The sequence below is a fragment of the Siphateles boraxobius genome, unplaced genomic scaffold (assembly GCF_051911475.1).
Source record: "Siphateles boraxobius isolate OS27281-9 unplaced genomic scaffold, OSU_SipBor_1 103, whole genome shotgun sequence".
NCBI classification, from domain to species: domain Eukaryota; kingdom Metazoa; phylum Chordata; class Actinopteri; order Cypriniformes; family Leuciscidae; genus Siphateles; species Siphateles boraxobius.
This window is the reverse complement of record NW_027508704.1, coordinates 1108413-1131604: the sequence shown is the minus strand read 5'-3', so window position 1 is coordinate 1131604 and position 23192 is coordinate 1108413. Positions and strand designations below refer to the sequence as shown.

At 42.8% G+C, this 23192-nt stretch overlaps 1 protein-coding gene across 4 annotated transcripts in view; it reads left to right on the top strand.

Moving 5' to 3' along the window:
* LOC143753264 (uncharacterized) overlaps window positions 1-23192 on the top strand; it is an 84700-nt gene that overhangs the window by 38498 nt on the left and 23010 nt on the right. For all 4 annotated transcript variants that reach the window (XM_077245665.1, XM_077245664.1, XM_077245662.1 and 1 more), the window contains one exon: window positions 12615-12798. In XM_077245665.1, coding sequence (XP_077101780.1) covers window positions 12615-12798 — 184 coding nt within the window. The remainder of the gene's footprint in view (window positions 1-12614; window positions 12799-23192) is intronic.

Genomic DNA, 23192 nt, shown 5'->3' with positions numbered 1-23192 from the left:
AATTATTCATTCATTTATAGGGAATCTTAAAAGAATCTCTTAAACGGCCCAGCAAATGACTCGTCCAGCGTTCATTTGAACGGGCCGTAACTATCAGCTCTAAAACGGATATAAATATCCGAACTATAGTGAAACAGTATATATTAGCAAGGTAACTGAGATCAGCAGTTTAAGACATTAAATTCGTAAGCACATAACACAAGAACAATTATCTTTAAAATACAAACAAGACTTTACTGATTATTCTAACACATAAAACTAATATCTAACACAATCAGACACACACACACATTCATACGAGTTGCAGAAAGAAAGAGAGTGAGGAAAGAATGAGTTTTAAGAGTCAGATGACGAAATCCCAAGTTTCTATATGCACTTATAAGACATGACCTGAACGAACCATCAATCAATAATTTAACCCTTCTATCGTTAGGCGGGGTTATTAAATTTTATATTAAAGCACCAGTTCAGTTAAGAGTCTGGAGGCTCCTTTTTGTCGGCGTAAAAGGGGGTTTCCCGGGTTCGTTGATTAACTGGCGGTCTCCTCGTGCCTGGATAGATGTCTTGGGCAGCCAATCCCGTGGTGTGTTGGCGGATGGATGGAAAGAGTTTGAAGTTGGAAGCGGGCTTTGCAGTCGAATCGTTTAACCGAAACTTTGCAGCAAAATCTACCTTATAACCGAGACTCTGAACGGAAAAGAAAAGAAAGCTAAGAAAAAGAAAGAAAAGTGAGACTGGAGTAGTTAGATGGCTTGAATGAAGCTGTTTAACCCATGTTCTTCTGATCTTGATTTGGGTTATTTTGTCTGCTCGCCTACATGGTTAATCGTCTGTCTGGTTACTCTGTCATGGCTTCTCCATGACTTCTGTAAATCTACTCTAGCGAACTCAACTCCACTCAACTCTGTTCGGTTCCTAAGATTTTAAACTCAAATGTTTGTCCAGCCTCCTGGATGAGTTCTGACCAATTAGGCACTGTCTTTAATTGAGAGGTGGCATTTTTTTCACCTCTCATCGTAAATCATGCATTGTCTGTGATCTCTTTACTCTTGGGCTCTAGCAGAGTAAAGAGGGTACAGTTTAGACATGATTCCTATCATAAGAAGACAAAACATTTTACACAGATTTCAATCAAGCCATCTTCTGAATTAAGAACATATGATCGTACTGATAGGAAACAAGACACACTTTGATTCAAACATCTAATAGTTATAACAATTACATGACTTGTATGTGATCTAAACATAATAGACACATGCAGCGGTTGTAGATACAATATAGGATTATGTAGTTGAACAATGTTTGATTATAAGTCCGTCAAGAATTGTTTTGGGATGATTTTATGTATTTTATATGTAAAGTCTCATTCTCTGTGGTTTCAAGAGATTTCAACCCTGGGGTCGTTCAGAGGTCCATAAGAAGAAGGAGGTCTGTTTTAAATCCTTTGTCTTCTGATCACACAACCTCTGCCGTTATCTTGGTGGGTCCCGAGCCGTGCCAACTCTGATCCAATCAGTCTTTTCCAAACTATCTAACGTTGACAACGTTCTTCCTTTAGTTGGGCACATCTCTTTGAAGCTTTCATGGTCATAAAGTCCTTAGCCTGGGTCTGTTGTTGGTTAGCTCAGACTGGCTGGAGCCCACTCCATTTATGGCCCTAGATTAGACTGGTGATTTTGGGGTCTGGAGTGTTGAGTTCTGTGTGGAATTATGTTTGAACGAATCACCTGGAAGATTCATTTGTGTTTGGTTCGCCCTCAAATCCTACAGCAAATAATTTTGCTTTTGTTTTAAGCAAGAACTCACTTAATATTTATTTATTTCCCCAGAAAACAAGACTTAATATCTTATGTCATTTTACTCATCTAGTAAATGCATCTTGATTTAATTTTTTTTTGATATTTGGACTGGAAACAAGAAAAAAATACTAAGTAAGAAAAGCATCTTTCGCATTTTTACATATTTAGCAGAGCCTGCTTTGGCACTCATTACTTTTGTGCATACTTACTACGTAGATATTTTTCCAAAACTCCTAACAGTGTTGTTGTACTTCAGACCGAATTCGAGTTAAAGGCTGAGTTGACTTTAGAATTAAAATGTCCTGATCATTTACTTTCCCCCACGTCATCGAAGATGTTCAAGTCTTTCTTTTTTCAGTGGAAAAGAAATGAAGATTTTTGAGGAAAACACTCCAGGATTTTCTCCATATAGTGACTTCAATGGATTCCAATGGCTCGAAGTTCCAAATGTGAGTTTCAGTGGAGCTTCAAAGTCTCGACACGATCCAGCCGAGGATTAAGAGTCTGATCTAGACAAACCAGCGCACATTTATAACAAAATAAACATTTATAAATCCTTTTACCACAAATGCTGGTCTTGCACTAGCTGTGATGCGACACACATTATGTAATCACGTGTTGTAGGAGGAAGTACCGATCCAGTGTTTACAAATGAAATGTACAATGCCATTTACAAAAAAAATAAAAGTTAAAACAACGATGTCGGACGGTTTTGAAGTTGGAGAAGAAAATGAGATGGAGTTTTTTGCTCTACCCTACATTTCTGAACCGGAACACACATGACCTTTCAACCTGATTACGTAATGTGTGACGTATGGCAGAGCCAGTGCAAAACAAGCATTTGTGGTTAAAAAGTATATAAATGTTTATTTTTGTTATAAATGTCCGCTGGTTTGTCTTTGCTTCATTTCTTTTTCGACTAAAGAAAGAAAGACATGAACATGTCGGATGATGCGGGGAAGAGTAAATCATCAGGAAATTTTAATTCTGAAGTGAACTATTCCTTTAAGACAGAGACCTGAAGAGGGTCTGAATGACTTAGGCAATGCAATAATGCAAGAGTCGACACAGACCGCAAAAAGACGAGTCTGAGACAAGATGAGTTCATGAAAAGACCAAGACCATGAAAATATGGACTTGAAGTAGTGACAGATTCAAGATCGAGTCTGGTCTCGAGGACTAAAACACTAACAAATAGCCTAACTTGCAGGTTGTCTCACAATTCAGATTTAAAAAACAAAAAAAACTATTGTAAATCTATATCTCACAATTCTGACTCTTTTCCTTACAATTGTGAGTTTACATCTAGGAATTCCAAAACAGGCTTCCATAAGATTTGCATGTGCAAACACAATATATCAGTGTAGTTTTTCTGCCTTTTGCTTGTAACAAAAGTATTTCTCTTTCTTAAACAAGGTTTGGTTGAGTGCCCACTTGTAATGATATTTCCAAATGAGATTCTCAAAGGGATAGTTCACCCCAAGCTCTGTCATTATTTACTCTTTCTCATTTAGTTCCAAACCTGTATCGCGTGTTTTATATTTCGTAACCCAAAAGGAGATTTTATTGCTTGGTCTTTGCAATTAAGACTGGAATTGAAGCTTTTAAGCTTCAAAAAGTGTGTGGATGATGCCGTCAGGGTTCTGCCCTGGCAGCTTTGTCTGTGTTGTCTTTATTTCATGTCTCTATGTTTGTGTTGTGCTTGAACATATGGTTTTGTTTGTGTTGGCCATGTGCTCCTTTGTTCCTGCCTCTTTGTTTCCCTGTACCATGCCCTCTTGTCTAGTTGAGTCCTCGTTTGTCTGAGTGTTGTCACCTGTCCCTCTTGTTCTTAGCTCCCTTTATATGTGTTCTCTTACCCTCATGTTTTGCCAGTTCATTATCATTGAGTGTGTTGTGCTACCTGTTGCTCATGGTTCCAGTTGTGGAAAGTGCCTGGATATCTTGTCTTGTGTTTGTTGTGTTCCCTGTTTGTCCCAGCCCTGCAAGCTGGCTGCTTCCTCTCTCTACCAAGCAGCAAGACCGGTGCAATGACTCATCGTGCCCTGTGAGTCCATCTACATATGCAGTATTAATCCTGTCTGGCTCTTGCTCCATCCATTGGCATTGGGCAGCACATCTACCTCAGAACACCAGTCTGCTAACTTGGGCTGGTCTCGACTGCCACCCTCTCAGCTTGCCTGACATTGTGCATTGTTCCCTGCCTATTGTTTGGACTGTTATCACCTCCTCACCCACCATCTCTCATCTTGTCAACTGTCTTTCAATAAAATCTGCTTTTAGCTAATTAAGGATGTAAATGGGTTTACGGATGAGAGAGGGATTGTTTGCACTCTTCATTAATGTGATGTCACGCTCATCATCTGCTAATCCCACACAGAAATGTTTCTCCCATGACTTGCATCATAACTATTGAGTCTTTATGGTCCTCATGCAGTTGCTCTTTTGATTGACCTTCCCCTCTCTATTCACTTTAAGCCATTAGGTGCTTTTTTGTACATGTCCATGAACATATTGTAGCGACTGTCAATGGCTGTGTGGCTGTCAATCAGCTATGTGTAACCCCGGGCACGCTGTTGGTTGGCAGCCTGGGGAGAGGGGGGCGGGGCCCCTGGGGTGATAGCGGTTGAGTTGAGGAAGTTCTGCCTCTTTTGTGTTCTGAAGCTGTGTTTCAATGCCTGCACGTTGTGCTTCTGGTGAATAAACAAGTTAACTGAACTCTGGCCTCTTGTGAGATGCTACACTGCTGTCAGATGAAAAAATAAATATCGGACAAGTAATTAAAGTAGATCGAGGGTGCACCCTGCACTAATAGTTAGGGACCAGTTTAGTTAGTTAAGTTAGCGTTAGCGAGACCGCGTCGCCGCAGTGTGCGTGGGGAGATGAGTGACGGAGAAGGAGCCCGAGCTGCGGAATGGACGTTTGGCGACCTACAAAGGGAGCTGCGACGGCTGGAGGACAGCAGAGGCCATCTTAGGGGCACGATGGAAGCGATGGCTTCCAAGGCTGGCTTTAACAAACGAGATCACGCAGGCTTTGCTACCCGTAAGCCAAAGTCGGAGGGGGGCTCAGACACCAACGTCACCTTCGGCGCGGGAAGCTCAAAAGTAAACAACAATGGCGGCGCACAGTCCACAATAACAGCGGTAGCGGCCAGCTCTGTGAAAACCCCAAAGTACAACGGGAAGGTGAGCTGGGAAGCTTTTCATGCTCAATTCGAACTGCTTGCTAAATCACAGAACTGGTCGCAAGAGACTAAAGCGTTACAATTGGCAATGTGCCTTACGGACGAGGCTTTAGCATGCTTGCCACTCTTAGACGTAGATGACAGAGAGAACTATGTCGCACTGGTGGGGGCTCTCCAGCGACGGTTCGGGAATTTTATAGGAGCGGAGCTCCTCCGCAATGAACTGAATAACAGGTACAGAAGACATGGCGAGTCGCTACGGCAACTAGCCAATGACATGAGAGCCTTACCCGCAGAGCATATAGCAGCATGCCCACGATAGTACAAAGTGAGTTAGCCCGCGACCGGTTCATGCAAGCCCTCTCACCGCCCGAACTGCGTGTGGAGGTACAGCTGACACACCCACGGTCCCTGTAGGAGGCGTTGGAGAGGGCGTCAGAGAGAGAGACGGCTCGCGCCTACGTCACAATGCCCACACAGGAACACAACAGTCCCCAGGTCAGATTAGCAGCGGAGGTTCAGCAAACACCAGCATGGGCAGTGGAGCTGACAGAGCTGGTGTGGGCAGCTTCCCTGGGCACTCAACGGCGCCCGGACTGCACTATGAGACTGTGCTGGGGCTGCGGAGAACCCGGTCACTTGGTACGCTCATGCCCGAAAGCAACCAGACACCGGGGAAACGACCTCGGGTCCGCATAGAGGGGGCAACGCGGACCACAAACCACAGCCCCCCACATACACCCTCAGGCATCGCAGGCCCGATTGCGGTGGCGGTAGTGGGCCGGACTTCAATTGGGGACCTCTGCCACATTCCAGTCACTGTGGAGAGAGTAACGTGCGTGACGCTGGTCGACACCGGCTCTACAGTGTCATTAGTGCGGCCCGATGTGCTCCCCAGGCAAACTGTGTTGGAGCCAACAGCAGTCCACCTACGGACGGTGACGGGGGAATTGTCACCCATGAAAGGCAAAGGGACACTGACATTTGTGGTGGGGGGTAAAACAATGCAGCACCCGGTGTGGGTGGCGTCAGTCCAGGACCCCTGCATTCTCGGACTGGACTTTTTGAAGAACATGGGCTGTCGGCTGGACCTGGCGGAGGCCACCCTGTGCTTTCCACGGGAACGTCCGGTCAATATGGCTCCACCACCCCTGGGCCTCAACCCCACGACACCTCAGGTGTGGTTGTCCGCAAACACCGCTGAAGCCAACAGCGACCCCGTTGTAGGGGCCGGGGGGCCCACACCTCAAGACCCCTGTAGCCCTCCACCCCCCCACTCACAGCGGGACAGAAGCACTTTACAGCCCTCGCTGCTCGTAACTCGCCAGCTGCCACCCCCATTACCCCCCCCCCACCTCTTCTAACCGCCCCACCTGCGCCACAGGCAGCACACACTACTCAGATTCCTAAGAGCCGGGCCCCTGACCCATTAGCAGCCCCGCTCCCCCAAACGGTGGAGGGAAGTGTCGCGTTGGCAGTATGGGACATATGGCGACAGAACTGTTCTCATCTAGACCCCCAACAGAGTGAAGAGTTGTGGCAATTATTGCTACAGTTCAAGGACATGTTTGCATTCCAAGAAGGTGATATGGGGCACACACACTTAATACAACATGATATAGATACAGGTGACAGCCCGCCTATCAAGTTACGCCCACGTCGCCTCCCACTGGCACGCCAGGAAGCAGCGGACAAGATGTTGTGGGAGATGCAGCAGGCGGACATCGTGGAGCCGTCTGACAGCCCATGGGCCGCCCCTGTGGTCATGGTCCCAAAGAGGAACGGTCAGTGGATGTTCTGTGGGGACTACAGACGGCTCAATGGGGTGACAAAGAAGGGCTCCTACCCCCTGCCACGGGTTGATGAAGCCCTGGACCAGGTAGCGGGGTCAGCCTGGTTCACATCGCTGGACCTGAGGTCCGGATACTGGCAGGTGCCTCTCTCTCCCGCTGCCAAACCAAAGACAGCGTTCTGCACTAGCCGGGGCCTCTGGCAGTTCAAAGTTGTCCCATTTGGCCTTTGCAATTCACCAGCCTCATTTGAAAGACTGATGGACAAAGTGCTGTCAGGAGTCCCTCGGCGTGAGTGTGTATTGTACCCAGGCCCGGCTCCACGGGGGGGCCACGGTGGGCCTGGCCCACCCAATCAGAAGCTTGGCCCACCCTGGCCCCACACCACATAACAGCCAATCACAAAATTGGTGCGATATTCAATTCAGCTCGAGATACGTTATTTTCTATTTTCTACCCAGCCCCCTCCTTTTTTTCCCTCCGAGACAGACTTAGCTCATTCACTTCGCAACCTTTGAGGTAAACGGACGTGCTGAATTATGAAGCAATATAACGACAGTAACAGCCAATGAACTTTATTAGAAGAACTATTACAATTAGTGAACTTGATTACCACACTCTAGTAGCCTAATAAAACATAAAATGCACAGATTTCTTGTTCCGAAAGGACAAAAGAAAACTACTTCAGGTCTCCAGGACACAGCTACCTCCTCATCCATTTGCGGCAATGAGGTCGAAGAAATGGATGAGTCGAGTTCATCAGCAGCTTCTGTTGGTGTCAAAAGCACAAATACACCCACTCAAAGATGCAGCAATTCTGTCCCAAATGATTTAAACAGGGCAAATCCTTACCAGCCGTTTCTGAAATCGTACCCCCAAACTCTTTTTGGAGGCAGAGAGATGCTTTTCGGCCGCTTGGTATCAGTCACGACCGTGGCTTGAATATTCTGTAGATCGCGATGCATGCTTTTGTTTTCCGTGTCGAGTGTTCGGTGTTGCTTTCTCTGAAAATGACACGTTCGTTTCGACAGGTTTTCGAAACTGGAAAGCAGCATTAGAACGTGACCGCGGTCTTCAAAAACATGCGTGCAGTCAAGCTCATTTACAAGCCTCGACCTCATGGACAGAGTTTTGCCGCCGACAAGTGTCGGGGGAAACCGTAGCATGTTTGCTCGGCCCACAACAGATAGAAAAGAATCGCTATTACATAAAAAGCATGGCAGGTGTTGTGAAGTTTTTAGCAGTCAATGAGCTTCCACTACGCGGGGATTGTGAAACATGTGACAGTGAAGAAGATTGCATAGCTGCGGGGCTTTTTGCCAAGTTGTTTAAATACACGTTGTAAAAAGATAAATACCTCGCTGACATTACATCAGGTATCCCACAAAATGCAAAGTACACTTCCAAAACCATTCAGAATGAAGTGATTGAAATTTTGGCATCCATGGTTCTGAAAAAAATAAAACAGAAATATGACACTGCTAATTCAGCTGCATTCTGTTTAAAAAGTGATGGCACAAGGGATCGGTGCAACACGGAAAATTTGTCCATTATAATTCGTTTTGTGTGCAATGGTGTGCCAGAGGAACATCTCATTGGCTTGTTAGAACTCCAGCAGCTTGATGCAGATTACATCACTACTGAAATATTACAACACTTGTCTGAAACAGGATACAGTGCTGATAATATAATGAGCCAGTGTTATGATGGAGCATCAGTGATGAGCGGGGTGCGAGGTGGTGTTCAGGCTTTATTACAACAAAGGTTGGGCAGGCATATCCCCTACATCCACTGCTATAACCACCAGCTTCACCTCACTGTCATACATGCGATTCAATGTGAACCTTGTGCCAAAAGATTCTTTGACTTGTCAGGCTCCCTGCACTCTTTTTTCAGGCATCATTTTGTCTCTCAGAGATACAGTTGCCCGTATCTCAAGAGGCTGTTGGAAATCCTCTGGACAAGTCATTATGAAGTCACAAAATGTGTTGTGGATAATGAGGAAGTAATTCTTAACATTCTTTTTAAGGTTTCCAATGATGACAATGCATCAGTTGACCTTGCAAAAGAAGCCTCTGGGCTTCTCTCTCAGCTGAAGCGATGCCATTTTTTTAAAATTGGCAAATTTCTGATACATCTTCTCGCCATTTTAAAACCAGCAAATGGCATCCTACAATCTCACCATGTTGATTTGTGCAGTGCAGCTGAAGTTGTGGAGGGATGTCTTGGTGCACTGAAAAATCTCAGAGAAAATGAAAGTGAATTTCAGCAGTACTGCGCTGACATGTCTACTGTTGAGCCCTCACCAAAACGTCAACGGACTGTGAATCCCTCCTATGGTGACTCTGTCATTTTTTCACCTTTAGGGCAAGAAGGGCAGTCAGGTTCTGAATGTGCCACTGCAGCTCTGAGACGACAGATGTTGAACATACTAGATACAGCTGTATCAGAGATAGAAAACAGGTTTTCCACGAAGAATTTGCAGCTGATGCACGCCCTCTCAGGTTTAATGCCAAAATCAAACAAATTTCTTGACATCCAGTTGCTTGAGCCTCTCTGTAGTCTTGCAGGGGTTGCGAAAAATGAACTCCAGAATGAAATTCTTGTTGCCAGACCAATGCTGTCCAAAAAACTTCCATCTGATGCTGAATGTTCTGCTGTTTGCAAACTCTTGCAGGAATACAAAGATGCATTTGCAGGTCTTCATAAATTGTATGTATCTGCTATGGTCATGGGTGTCTCTACTGCTTCATGTGAGAGCTCATTCTCAATGCTGAACAATGCTTCATGAGAGGAAAAAAAACCTTGTGCTTTTAGCTCATGAAAAAGCAATAACACATGAGCTGGACATGGATGAGTTTGTAACAGAATTCTCTAAAATGAGTAGAAAGCTAATGCTGTAAATATTATAGTTATATGAGTAGACCTTTTTCAAGACCTGCCCTGTTTTCCTCAAATCTAAAGTTACTAAACTAATACAAGATCTGTTGTGTGGTTAAAAAAAAAAAAAAAGATTCTAAATATAGGCCTACATAAGATTGTAAAAATAAAAATATAAATAATAACAATGGCCAAAAATCTGTAATGTTATACTATATTAACAGACGTGAGGATAATTCTTAAGAAAAGCTGATTTTCAGATCAAATTTCTATTTTTAGTCACAATAGTTATGAGTAAATATAGTTATTTTAAAATACCTGCCCTTTTTTTTTTAAATCAAATCTAGTTATTTAATTGATACAAGATCTAGGGGTCAAAACAATATTACAAATGCAAAAAAAAAGAATGTAAAAATAAACATGTTAAATAGCCTATGTTTATATATATAAAGTTACTAAATAGTTCCAAAAAAAAATATTACAAATGAAGAACATGTTAACATTTTTAGTTAGTAATAACATGTTTGTTTTTGGTTGATTTAAATAGTTATTTTAAAATACCTGCCCTTTTTTTTTAATCAAATCTATAGTTACTTAATTGATACAAGATCTATTAAGGGGTCAAAAAAATATTACAACTGCAAGAAGAGAGACTGTAAAAATAAACATGTTAAATATGTTTATATATATATATATATATATATATATATATATATATATATATAAAGTTACTAAATAGTTCCAAAATATATACAAAAAAATATTAAAAATGAAGAACATGTTAACATTTTTAGTTAGTAACAAGTTTGTTTTAGTTGATGTAAATAGTTGTTTTAAAAGATCTGCTCCTTTTTATCAAATCTATAGTTACTTAATTGATAAAAGATCTGTTAAGAGGTCAAAAAAAATTACAAATGCAAAAAGAGAGAATGTAAAAATAAACACGTTAAACATGTTTATCTATATATATATATAAAGTTAATAAATAGTTCCAAAATATGTTAAATAGTCGTCCCGTATACCCCCCCCCCCCTCTCCCTCCCCCTCCCCCTCCTCCTCCTTCTTCTGACCGGCCCACCTGGAATATCACTTGGCCCACCTTTCATCTCATATCTGGAGCCGGGCCTGATTGTACCTGGATGACATTCTTGCCCACGGCCCCACTTTCCAGGCAGCTCTCCAGTCCCTGCGGCATGTTTTAAAGCGTATAGCAACAGCGGGTCTCAAACTCCACCCGGAAAAGTGCCACTTCATGCAGAGAGAGGTGTCATTCTTGGGGCACAGGCTGGGCAGAGATGGCATCGGCACAATAGATGAAAAAGTACGAGCGGTCAGAGACTGGCCCACACCAACAGACCCGCAACAGCTGAAAAGCTTCCTGGGCTTAGCCTCTTATTACAGGAGGTTCGTGAGGGGGTTCTCCTGTGTCGCGGCACACATAAGGCTACCTTACAAAGACCAAGACTTTGTGTGGTCCAGTGAGTGTCAAACAGTATTCACCTCGCTACAGAAGGTGCTGGGGGAGGCTCCTGTGTTGGCTCCGGCTGACCCCTCCCTCCCGTTCATCTTGGACTGTGACGCGAGCGGCCAGGGAGTGGGCGGGGTGCTAGCACAGCTAAGCACATAGGGTGAGAGAGTGGTGGCGTATTGCAGTAAGACTTTTAATAAGCACGAACGCCGTTACTGTGTAACACGCAGAGAACTCCTTGCTGTGTTATCGTCCATTCAACATTTCAAATACTACCTTTGTGGGCTACCGTTCACCGTCAGGACGGACCACTCTGCCCTCCAGTGGCTCATATCCTTTAAAGAGCCAGGGGCCTTGGGCAAAGTTCCAGGCCCTGCGGCACACAGATGGGGTGTTACAGTGGGCCTGGAAGGATCCAGCGACGGGAGAGCTGAGGTGGCAGTTGGTGGTCCCCAGGGCAGAGAGCGCCTACGACAGAGCTTTTACTGGGGGCAGTTCAGGAGGGACGTAGAGGACTTCTGCACCCATGGAAAGAGTTGGGGTGGACATAGTCGGCCCAATCCCGGTCACGGAGAGCGGGAACAGGTATGTGCTGTCAGTCATGGACTACTTCACCAAGTGGCCCGAGGCTTATGCCCTCCCCGACCAGGAAGCAGAAACAGTGGCTGAAGCCCTACTGGAGGGCATGGTCTGCTGTTTTGGGACGCCCAAAACCATACACAGTGACCAGGGACGAAACTTGATTGTTGCGGGCGGGAGAAATCCGTCTCGCGCAGGTCTCTAATTCCTGGTTCAGATTACAGGATTTTAGCCTGATTTTGGCATGATCCGTTTGACGTAGGATGTCGTGGGGATTCGTAAACGACAACGGGCGTCGGGACACAAGATTCGATCGTTTCTTCTCGTGCAGTGTGTAATAGTGGGCGACAACCGACATCGCGTCTGCGATGCTTCACAACATCACGATAGAAAGACTAGCATGTTTAATTTTTTTTTCAGTCCTCTATGACGGGTTCCGTCAAGAGTGAGTAAGTGAGTGAGTGAGTGAGTGAGTGTGTGTATGTGTGTGTGTGCGCGCGAGTGAGTGAGCGAGCAAGCGAGAGTGAGTGAGTGTGTGTGAGTAAATGAGCATGAGTGAGTAAGTGAGCGAGAGTGTGTGTGTGTGTATATATGTGTGCGAATGAATATGTGCGTGTGATACGGCACGCGATGACTGGTCATGAATGTCATTTCTTGACATTTTAGGAGTCAAAATCGCGTAATCTGATACAGTGACTATCATAATAGACAAAAAAATAGTGTTAATCTGAATCAGGCGTTACAAGGTAACACAATGTAACCACATTAAGTCCTTGAATTTGAGGGTATTGGACCTGGAAAGTGAACATGAACTGAAAGTGAACTGAGAACATGAATGTTTCTAATGTATGCATTTTCAACAACGTGTTATGCAAGCAACTGATTGTGCTTGTTGTTTTGTGTGTCCTCAGAATATCCAGGCATTCCTGTTATGTATAATCAGAGACAGGCTAGCTAGAGCCCTATTCCAGCTTGCTATATGCTGTGGCTCCCTGGATGCCCCTGAGGACCTGGTAGCTAAAGAAAAAACTCCGAAAAAAGCAGAGGCAAAGAAAGCTACGGAAGAGAGAGCAACAGAGATGCTCCCCACTGAAGGTGTGCACTTTATGACCTTATTAGTTATCTTATTTTCATTTTCAGCTTTAGGACCCTCTAAGGTTAAGGCTCTGATATACTAACGGCAAAGTAATTTTTTTGTTCTCCGCTTGAGGTTTAAAAGAAGTTTGGGTCCCACTTTATATTAAGTGGCTTTAAGTACTATGTACTTACATCGAAAAAATAAGTACAATGTACTCATTGTATTCAGGTTGTATTTTAAAACACTTTTGCTGCTATTGAGGTGTGATACGGGTATGGTTAGGGTCAGGTATGTGTGATACCGGTAAGGTTAGGGTCAGGTGTGTGTAGGGATGGGAATCGAAAACCGGTTCCACTCGAGAACCGGTTCTAAATTTTACGATCCATCGATATTGTATGCCCTCGACGTTAACGAGTCCTCTTATCGATGCTCCTGCTCTGAGTCAGCCATAGTATGTACAGACCGTGAACTCACAACTGTCCCTTTTGTCCTTTATCAAGCACCATAGCACCGCGTCCAAAGATAATCTTTGTCCTGCAAAGTCTTATTTGATCAGTGAGTAAAATTGTCTCTCTCTGGTAATGTAGATGAACCGCTGCGCTTGTGACAGGGCGCATGTTAAACTGATCGAGCAGAGAGAGAGAGAGAGAGAGAGAGAGAGAGCCCCGGTCGCGCGCACGCACTCTCTCTCTTCGGAGCAAGGCGAAAGTAGGCTTCACCGTCTCAAAACTAAGCGCTGTCTTCCTCTCTCCCTCGCACATATTAATCAAAATAAACGACACAATGGTAAGGTAGGGAGACTAAAGTTTTATGTGGAGCATTCGGAGATTTGTTTTTCCTGAATTGCCGCTGGGTGTGTCTTACGTTGTCTTATCTTCTCTGAAAAGTCTTCCGCACATTCAGCTGACATAATCACACTTCAAATAAACGAAAAAAAACGATCCAGTGATGAAATGTTTTCTGTGATGACACACATCTTGTGGGATGTCCCAACTGGCGGGATAATCACACAACGCGCACACGTCCGATAATGACACGTCCAATTCGCGAACTAATGACTCATTTGAACCGATTCGTTTTAATGAATGGTTAAAACAACTGATCTTTCCAACACTGAACTCACGGGACGTTTAATCGGTGTATAACTAATCGGTAACACTTTACAATAAGGTTCCATTTATTACAGAAATTACATAAAAATTACAGTTTGCTTAGTCAAGTGTAAGCATTAAAACGACTTGTTTTTCCCCCCGAAAAAGACTACTTTTTCCCACACAGTGCTATCAGGAATCGATAAGAGAATCGTTAAAGAATCGGATCGATAAGCAGAATCGTTAGTGGCATTGATATTGATAAAATCTTATCAATTCCCATCCCTAGGTGTGTGTGTGATACGGGTACGGTTAGGGTCAGGTGTGTGTGATACGGGTACGGTTAGGGTCAGGTGTGTGTGATACGGGTACGGTTAGGGTCAGGTGTGTGTGTGATACGGGTACGGTTAGGGTCAGGTGTGTGTGTGATACGGGTAAGGTTAGGGTCAGGTGTGTGTGTGATACAGGTAAGGTTAGGGTCAGGTGTGTGTGTGATACGGGTAAGGTTAGGCTCAGGTGTGTGTGATACGGGTACGGTTAGGGTCAGGTGTGTGTGTGATACGGGTACGGTTAGGGTCAGGTGTGTGTGTGATACGGGTAAGGTTAGGGTCAGGTGTGTGTGTGATACAGGTAAGGTTAGGGTCAGGAGTGTGTGATACGGGTAAGGTTAGGGGTGTGTGTGATACGGGTAAGGTTAGGGTCAGGTGTGTGTGTGATACGGGTAAGGTTAGGGTCAGGTGTGTGTGTGATACGGGTACGGTTAGGGTCAGGCGTGTGTGATACGGGTAAGGTTAGGGGTAAGGTTAGGGTCAGGTGTGTGTGTGATACGGGTAAGGTTAGGGTCAGGCGTGTGTGATACGGGTAAGGTTAGGGTCAGGTGTGTGTGTGATACGGGTAAGGTTAGGGTCAGGTGTTTGTGTGATACGGGAAAGGTTAGGGTCAGGTGTGTGTGTGATACGGGTAAGGTTAGGGTCAGGTGTGTGTGTGATACGGGTAAGGTTAGGGTCAGGTGTGTGTGATACGGGTAAGGTTAGGGTCAGGTGTTTGTGTGATACGGGTAAGGTTAGGGTCAGGTGTATGTGATACGGGTAAGGTTAGGGTCAGGTGTGTGTGTGATACGGGTACGGTTAGGGTCAGGTGTGTGTGATACGGGTAAGGTTAGGGTCAGGTGTGCGTGTGATACGGGTAAGGTTAGGGTCAGGTGTGTGTGTGTGTGATACGGGTAAGGTTAGGGTCAGGTGTGTGTGATACGGGTAAGGTTAGGGTAAGGTGTGTGTGTGTGATACGGGTAAGGTTAGGGTCAGGTGTGCGTGTGATACGGGTAAGCTTAGGGTCAGGTGTGTGTGTGATACGGGTAAGGTTAGGGTCAGGTGTAGTGTGATACGGGTAAGGTTAGGGTCAGGTGTGTTTGATACTGGTAAGGTTAGGGTCAGGTGTGGTGGTATGAGTAGGTTTAAGGGTGGGTTAAGGTGTAAGGGAAGGGTCAACAGTTTAATTACAAATGTAATTATATAAATTAATTACAGCTGTAATTACATGCAGGTATTTTCAAAATAGAAGTACAATGTAAAAACATGTATGTACTAGGGCTGGGTATTGACCCAAATTTCAGAATCAGAATCACTTTATTGGCCAAATGCATCAGCAGACACACAGGAATTTGATATGGCAATCAGTAACACATAAAGCTCGACACAAACCATATATAAGTGTAGCTACAAAAAGCATGTTTAAGATAAATTAAATAAATTAGATAAAATAGTCCACAGATAAAATAGTCCAGGAGCGTTGAGTGAGGCACTAGATCAGCTATTCAGGAGAGAAATGGCCCTTGGAAAAAAACGGTTTAAATGGCGTGAGGTCTTTGTTCTCATTGCCCTATACCTTCTTCCTGAGGGAAGCAGCCTAAAAATGTCACTTACTGGATGAGACTGATCAGCAGCAATTTTAGCTGCCCTCTTCTTGACTCTGGCCTCATACAAGTCATTGATTGACAGCTGCCTCTGTCCAGGCAGCCTCTCTGGCTCCCCTCTTGATAATGAAGGAACTGTTTTCTTCCCATTTCAAGTTGTTAGTGATGAAAGTGCCTAGGAATTTGAATTACACCTCCTTAACAACAGAGCCCTTGATGGTTAGGGGTGGGAGAGAGACAGGGGTTCTACGAAAGTCTATCACCATTTCCACTGTCTATTGTTGGTTGAACTCCAGATTGTTCTCATCACACCACTCAACCAGATGAGACAATACCTGCCTATAAGCAGACTCATCATTGCCCTTAATAAGGCCGATCAAGGTGGTATCGTCTGCAAATTTAATCAACTTGATGGAGCGATTATTGGAATTGCAGTCATTGGTATACAGTGAATAAAGAAATGGTGACAGCACGCACCCCTGAGGTGCTCCCATGTTGGTAGACCGAGGATCAGACATGTGCTGGCTAAGCCGAACATGCTGCTGTCTGTTGCTAAGAAAGTCCATATCCATCGGCAGATAGAGGGGTCCACCCCCATCAGTGACATCTTCTTCCACAGCCGCTCAGGTAGAATGGTATTAAAGACGGCACTAAAATCTACAAACAGCATCCTAACATAGGAGCCAGGAGAGTCAAGATGGTCTAGAGCATAATGCAGGCCTAAGTTAACTGCATCATCCACTGAGCGGTTTGCCCTATAAGCAAAATGCAGTGGGTCAAGATGGGGAGCTGTGATGGATTTAAGATGGGACAGAACCAACCGCTTAAGACATTTCATGACCACTTATGTAAGGGCCACCGGTCTGAAGTCATTCAGGCCCGCGGCACTGTTTTACTTCCGTACTGGAATAATGGTTGATGACTTAAAACAACACGTAACCTTACATAGGACAATTGACCGATTAAAAATGTCTGTAAAAACTGGAGCGAGTTGACTAGCACAGTACTTCAGGGTGGCAGGTGAAATCCCATCGGGGCCACTTGCTTTCCTTACATTTTACCCGCAAAATAGCCGGTACACATCCTTCTCCTCAATATCAAAGGGAGTTTGATCTTGAGGAGCCATGTTCACCTCCTGCCTGAATGGGACTTCATGATTATGGACCAGATCCTGCCCAGAAGGGCAAGGGAAAGGTGGAGGGCAGGGAAATCTCTCAAATCTGGTATAAAATACATTAAACTCATTGGCCAGTTTAGCAGATGGAATAACTTGTTGCACTTTATTTTTATAGCCCGTCAAGTTCTTCAATGACCACCAGGCTGAAGAATAGTCATTAGAGTCAAATTGTTCCTCCATCCTCCCCTTGTAGGCAGCTTTTGCTTTCCTAATGGCTTTATTTAACTCTTGTCTAGCAAGCCTGTATTCATCTTCATTTCCTTCCCTATATGCCTGCTCTTTGGTGTTCTTAAGCAGCCTAAGGGATTTCTTAAACCAGGGTTTGTTGTTATTATATTTCACCACCGTTTTGGTGGGAATACAGGTTTGCTCATATAACCTCATATAAGGAAATATATGAACACACAGTGTCTGTATATGAGTCCATGAAGTCACAAGAGGCACGCATGGATTCCCAATCAGTAGTGTTTAGACAGTCTTTTAACATCCCGATTGCCTCTGTTGTCCATCTTTTAAATGTATTCTGAACTGCTTTAGCTAGTTTTAGTTTTTGCCTGTAGGTGGGGACCGTCTGAATTAGACAGTGATCAGAGTTCCCAAGGGGGGCACGTGGAATTGAACAATAAGCAGCTTTGTGGACAGAATAAAAATGATCTAGTATATTTCCTCCACGAGTCGGACAGGTGACTAGTTGTTTGTATTCGGGCAGATCATGTTTCAAGTGGCAGGCATTAAAGTCGCCCATAACGAGAAGCACAGAGTCAGGATGCTTATTCTCAATGTTTATGATCAGCTCCGTTAAAGCATACTGCGCCTCTCGTGTGTTTACTTCAGGTGGGATAAACACACATGCAAATATATACACATTCACAATTCGATTTGATTACGATTCACAAGCTTGCAATTCAATTTGATTTCGATTCGATTCAATATTGATTATTTTGGATATCAGGTAGGCTACAATACATGGCAAATTTTCTCAAGTAAAACAAATCTCTTAAGTAATGCTGTAAACTGTGGGAGTCAGTTGTAGCCTATTGGCTTCATTGGCCTACTATAATATTGAAGGTAAAAATGAACTGATTTGTATACAAAAACCTAAATTGCACTTATTTATTTTTATAATAATAAAGTTATATTAAAAATAAACATTTAAATGGTGGCTGTAACATAACTGTGCTTAGTGTTTTTAAATTGCAGTTGAAAACGTTTCTTTTCAAGAAGGCTTTCAACACGTAACCACTTGTTTTGTTCTTAGTCGTTGTGCTAGCTATTTTGTTTTAACTACTTAAATTAGCTTTAACTTGCAATTTTTTATATAATGCTGTCTTTTTTTTATGGAAAAGCGCTTTGTGCACCTTTTTGGTTGTTATGGCGCTATATAAATAAAAATTTAATTGAATTGTCATAAAAACTTGCCAGATTTATTCAAACATGCATTGAATATTGAAGAACATATGGTGCATATATTTAGCAAAATGCTGCTCTTTCATTTTTCCATCTTTCTTGACGTTACATGACATTGTTTACAAGCTGTTTTACTGACGTCTTTCCACGGTTGAAACACTGATTGAGCGATTCTATGTGACATGACACGGATTTCGATAAGTTGTACTCTATCTTTTAACACACTTTCAGATGCTCAATTATGTTTATTTTGCGCTGTAAATGGCATTATTAAGACGGAAGAGAAGTTCATGTGTGCTGCTGCTTCTCTTGAGCCAGAGCGATCTCACGCTACAGCGCCAAAACGGCATTTATGTTTTTGAATTTCGTAAGAAAATGGACGTAATTTGAAAGCTAAGACTTGGTTTCATATCAATAATAACAAAACGATTTTTACGAATAACAAAAAGATTATTGCAATTTATTGGACGGGATGCGCGCTACAATGTTCCATTCTTTCATCAACTGAAAACAGGATGACTAGCCTAATCGATTCTTGGGATTTAAGAATCGATATCGATTCGTAAAAATGAGAATCGATTAAATCCAGCCCTAGTATGTACACAACACGTCCATTGTATCAAATTATTAATTTCAGTGTAAGTACATAGTACTTAGAGCCACTTAATATAAAGTGGGACCGAAGTTTAAAATACATTTGTAGTGATATACTGTGCGTGATTTTTTTCCCCCCCAAACCACTTCAGTGGAAATCCCGTCCTGCAGCCGATTCTAAAGTTTTCATTGGTCATGTCAATCACTGTACTGATTGCCTACACCAAACACTGATCCCTAAACCTACCCGTCACTGTAACCTAAACCAATGAAATCGGCTGCAGGGCGGGATTTCGCTGAAGTGGTTTGGGAAAAAAAATCACACATATACTGTTAGTGAACATCCAACGGCACTTAGATGAGTATGTCAATAATGTGCTGCACTTTCCTCTCAATAACACAATAAACACAACAGAAATGAGAAAACAGCAGTTCAGAAAGCATCTGATCATAGAGATGTGGAAATGTTTATATTCAGACTCTCCTGTCACGTTTATTCATACAGCACTTTATACAGTAGATGCTTTAAAGCAGAAGCTTTACAGTAAACATGAAAAACAGTCTCAATTAGAATCACAGCTTCAGTTTCTACTATAAAGCGGCTCTCCAGTGTGTTCATGTTTTTACTGGCGTTTTAACAGATCAAATTAACTAGAGATTCACACTTCAAATAAGGCGGAGCCTCTGAGCCACACCCACCTTATACATCATCATCACACCGACCAATATAGACAGAGCGCATTCAGGCCACGCCCACACAATCCAACTGTCTCCATTGAGTTTGTATTGCGTGAAGCTGCCTCCTTGTCATTTCTGACTTTTACCAAAAATAGCTTCTATGTGTACTGCAAACAAGCTAAAAAAAAAACAGAAATACGTTTTTATAAGCTGTCGACCCCAAAAAACAAGCGTTTAAAGGGTTAGTTCGCCCATTTAAGACATGAAGTTGTATGCAATCCTTACCAGCACTATAGTGTATACACACTGACCCACTCTGTTGTCACCCCCCTGGTCCGAGTTCTGACCGCTGGAAGTTTTTGAATGAAGTAATCCCGGCTACTTTCCGGGGCCACAAAACTGTGCGTTTTTACGTGAAAAAAAGATTTGCGTTTCAAAGCTTGATTAATTTAACACAAAAAAAACACGCCGGGCAAAATTCATACCTCAGTTTTAATGCGGCACTATTTTCCTTCCGTTTCTATCAATCCGCGCTGCTGTCAATGTCAACAGTGCGCACGTGACGATCAGCTCTTCCATAGTGTTTACACAATCGATCGACAACAAGGTAAAAAATATTAAATTAACAATGGTGCGAACTTGTAAATTCCCAGGCTGTGACAACAAGGATGTGCCGGGATCAAAGTTCAAATTTCATCGTTTTCCTGTATCAAATATGAATATGAGACAGCTTTGGCTGGTTGCCATCGGCTACTCAGCGGGAGCTAAATTATCTCGAATAAAGGATTTTCGTGTGTGTAGTGCTCACTTCAGCGAAGACGATTACATCTCCAACCAAGGAGGAAAAGGAAAAAACATGATTTTAAAGAGTTTTGCTGTACCAGTACCACGGGTAAGCTCTATTTACTAACTTTATGATCCCATGTCTAAACTGTACGGTAAACAAGATGATGTTTAGACTCCATTATAAAACACGTGAAAAGATGTGTAAAAAAAAAATATATATATATATTATATACACGTCATTGGATGTAATGCAGACAGACGGTGCGTTGGCGTCCTCGTCAATTGAAAGGTTTTGCATCTGTGGCATGATGAGTTCCCATTCGTGGCAGCAATAGCTTTCAACCTCTGTTGGCATAACTTCACAATTGGACCAAGTTCACCACCATTTGTCATTCATCCTGCCTCTTGCTACAGCTGTGGTGGGCCCAGCATCAGATTGGACAACTTCTCTGTCCTCTCGCTCTCTCTCTTCCCGTTCTTTGTCCATCTGCTCAAGTTCGGCATCGGTATACTCCGGTTCATAAAGATATCCCTTTGTCGTTGAGTTAAAATTACTGTCTTCATCTGATCCGTCTGACACTGTGCTAAAATTAGTTTCATCATCTGAAGTTTCGTAGTCGGACATGTTGTCGGCGAGTCGCGCTATCAACAGCTAATCGTCACGTGCGCACTGTTGACATTGACAGCAGCGCGGATTGATAGAAACGGAAGGAAAATAGTGCCGCATTAAAACTGAGGTATGAATTTTGCCCGGCGTGTTTTTTTTGTGTTAAATTAATCAAGCTTTGAAACGCAAATCTTTTTTTCACGTAAAAACGCACAGTTTTGTGGCCCCGGAAAGTAGCCGGGATTACTTCATTCAAAAACTTCCAGCGGTCAGAACTCGGACCAGGGGGGTGACAACAGAGTGGGTCAGTGTGTATACACTATAGTGCTGGTAAGGATTGCATACAACTTCATGTCTTAAATGGGCGAACTAACCCTTTAAGGAGACAAAAGTGGATACATGCATTTAAACAGAGCGCAACGTGTCATATTACTCTGAGAACTTACGCCCGCTGGAGGGGAACGTAATTGGCGACAGGATAGCTCATCTTACAGAAATATAATATATAAAACTGACATCTGTATATTTGACTTACCAGTGACAAAATTTTAAATGCACACGTAATGTATTTTAATGCATACAGAGTGTCAGGATCTCACAATTTACCCATTCGTTTCAGCCTGTCTCCACTTTTGTGTTCTTAAACACTCGTTTTTTGGGGTCGACAGCTTATAAAAACTTATTTCTGTTTTTTTTTAGCTTGTTTGCTGTACACCTTGTCACATAGCAGCTTTTAGACATTAGCCGTTTCTCAATGTCAAGGATACTTCCTTGGCAGGATTGATCCTTCCAAGTCATTTCCTTCAGAGGCTAGGCGAGGTTCCTCTTTAGCATTCGGAGAAAACGTAAATGGAACAGGCTAGCAAGTGCACGTCATTGCGTCATTACGTCAGTGAAAAGATCCGCTTTTGACGCTCAAAAAGATCAAAAAGTTGTGATGTACACTACCGTTCAAAGGTTTGGGGCAAAGCTGGCGCATAGGATTGTGGGTGATTTGAGAGCGCGAAGGCTACACATATGCATCCTTACCTGTCTATGGGATATTTTTCGAACGTAGGACTCAGTCCTTGGTTGAAATTCTGAGGATCCTCGACATTGGAACAGTCCTTCGACGGATGTCGATGACGTAGCATCCTCGAAATAACGGCTTCCGAGGATCCTTCCTTGACATTGAGAAGCACCTATTGTTTTGTTTTTTGTTACAAGTCACAAGGAGGCAGCTTCACAATGCAAAGTCAATGGAGACAGGTGGATTTTGTAATATTTTATTTATTTATCTGTTTTGGGTGGGGTTTTCTTAGCAGTTATTGAGGTATTTGATTTAATTGCAGTTAATGTAATTAATTAATCTGCATATTATTAAAAAAAATTGCATATTCATAGAACTGCGTATACTAAATAAAAAGCCAATGGTGTCGAGTTACATTCAAGATATTTTAAGGCATGAAGACATTTTTTTTTCAAGGATTTTTTTGTGTCATTTTGGTGATCAAAGATGAGTTTTAAGGAATTAAAATTATTGAATACAGGTGGACTTACCAATTAACTCAGTAAAAATTTTGTCAGCTGACAGTCTAACACCTAAATGACTTCTCAGGTGCTCGAATTTTGTTGCGAAAAATTGCATTGACTTGTTGCATCGTTCTTGATGCAAATCAGACAGTTCCCCTTATTATTAAAGTCCCTGTAAAGTCAAAATAAATTATGTGTTCTGAGTTTGTCATATCACAGAAAAATGTGTTATTAGCCACCCAGCCAAATTTGAATGATAAAAAAAGCCGGCAAGTACATAAAATAAGCTATCAAAATCTTGAAAAAATGAGCAGTAGTCTCTGCTCTCAAACGCAGGGGTGGTAAAAGTACTCAAAAATTATACTCGAGTAAAAGTATATATACCTAAATAAAAAATGACTCCAGTAAAAGTAGAAAGTCCTCCATTCAAACATCACTTGAGTAAAAGTACAAAAGTATCCGATTTAAAACGTACTTAAGTACCGAAAGTAAAAAGTAAATATTCAAACTGTAAATATCAATAATTAAACAGATCAATTGTTTTGGGAGTGATATGCAATGTTTTAATTTAACAAATTATTAGATACTGCAATTAAGAATTTGTTAGATTTGCAATCATAAGAGACAATGAAGCAACTTGCATCAAT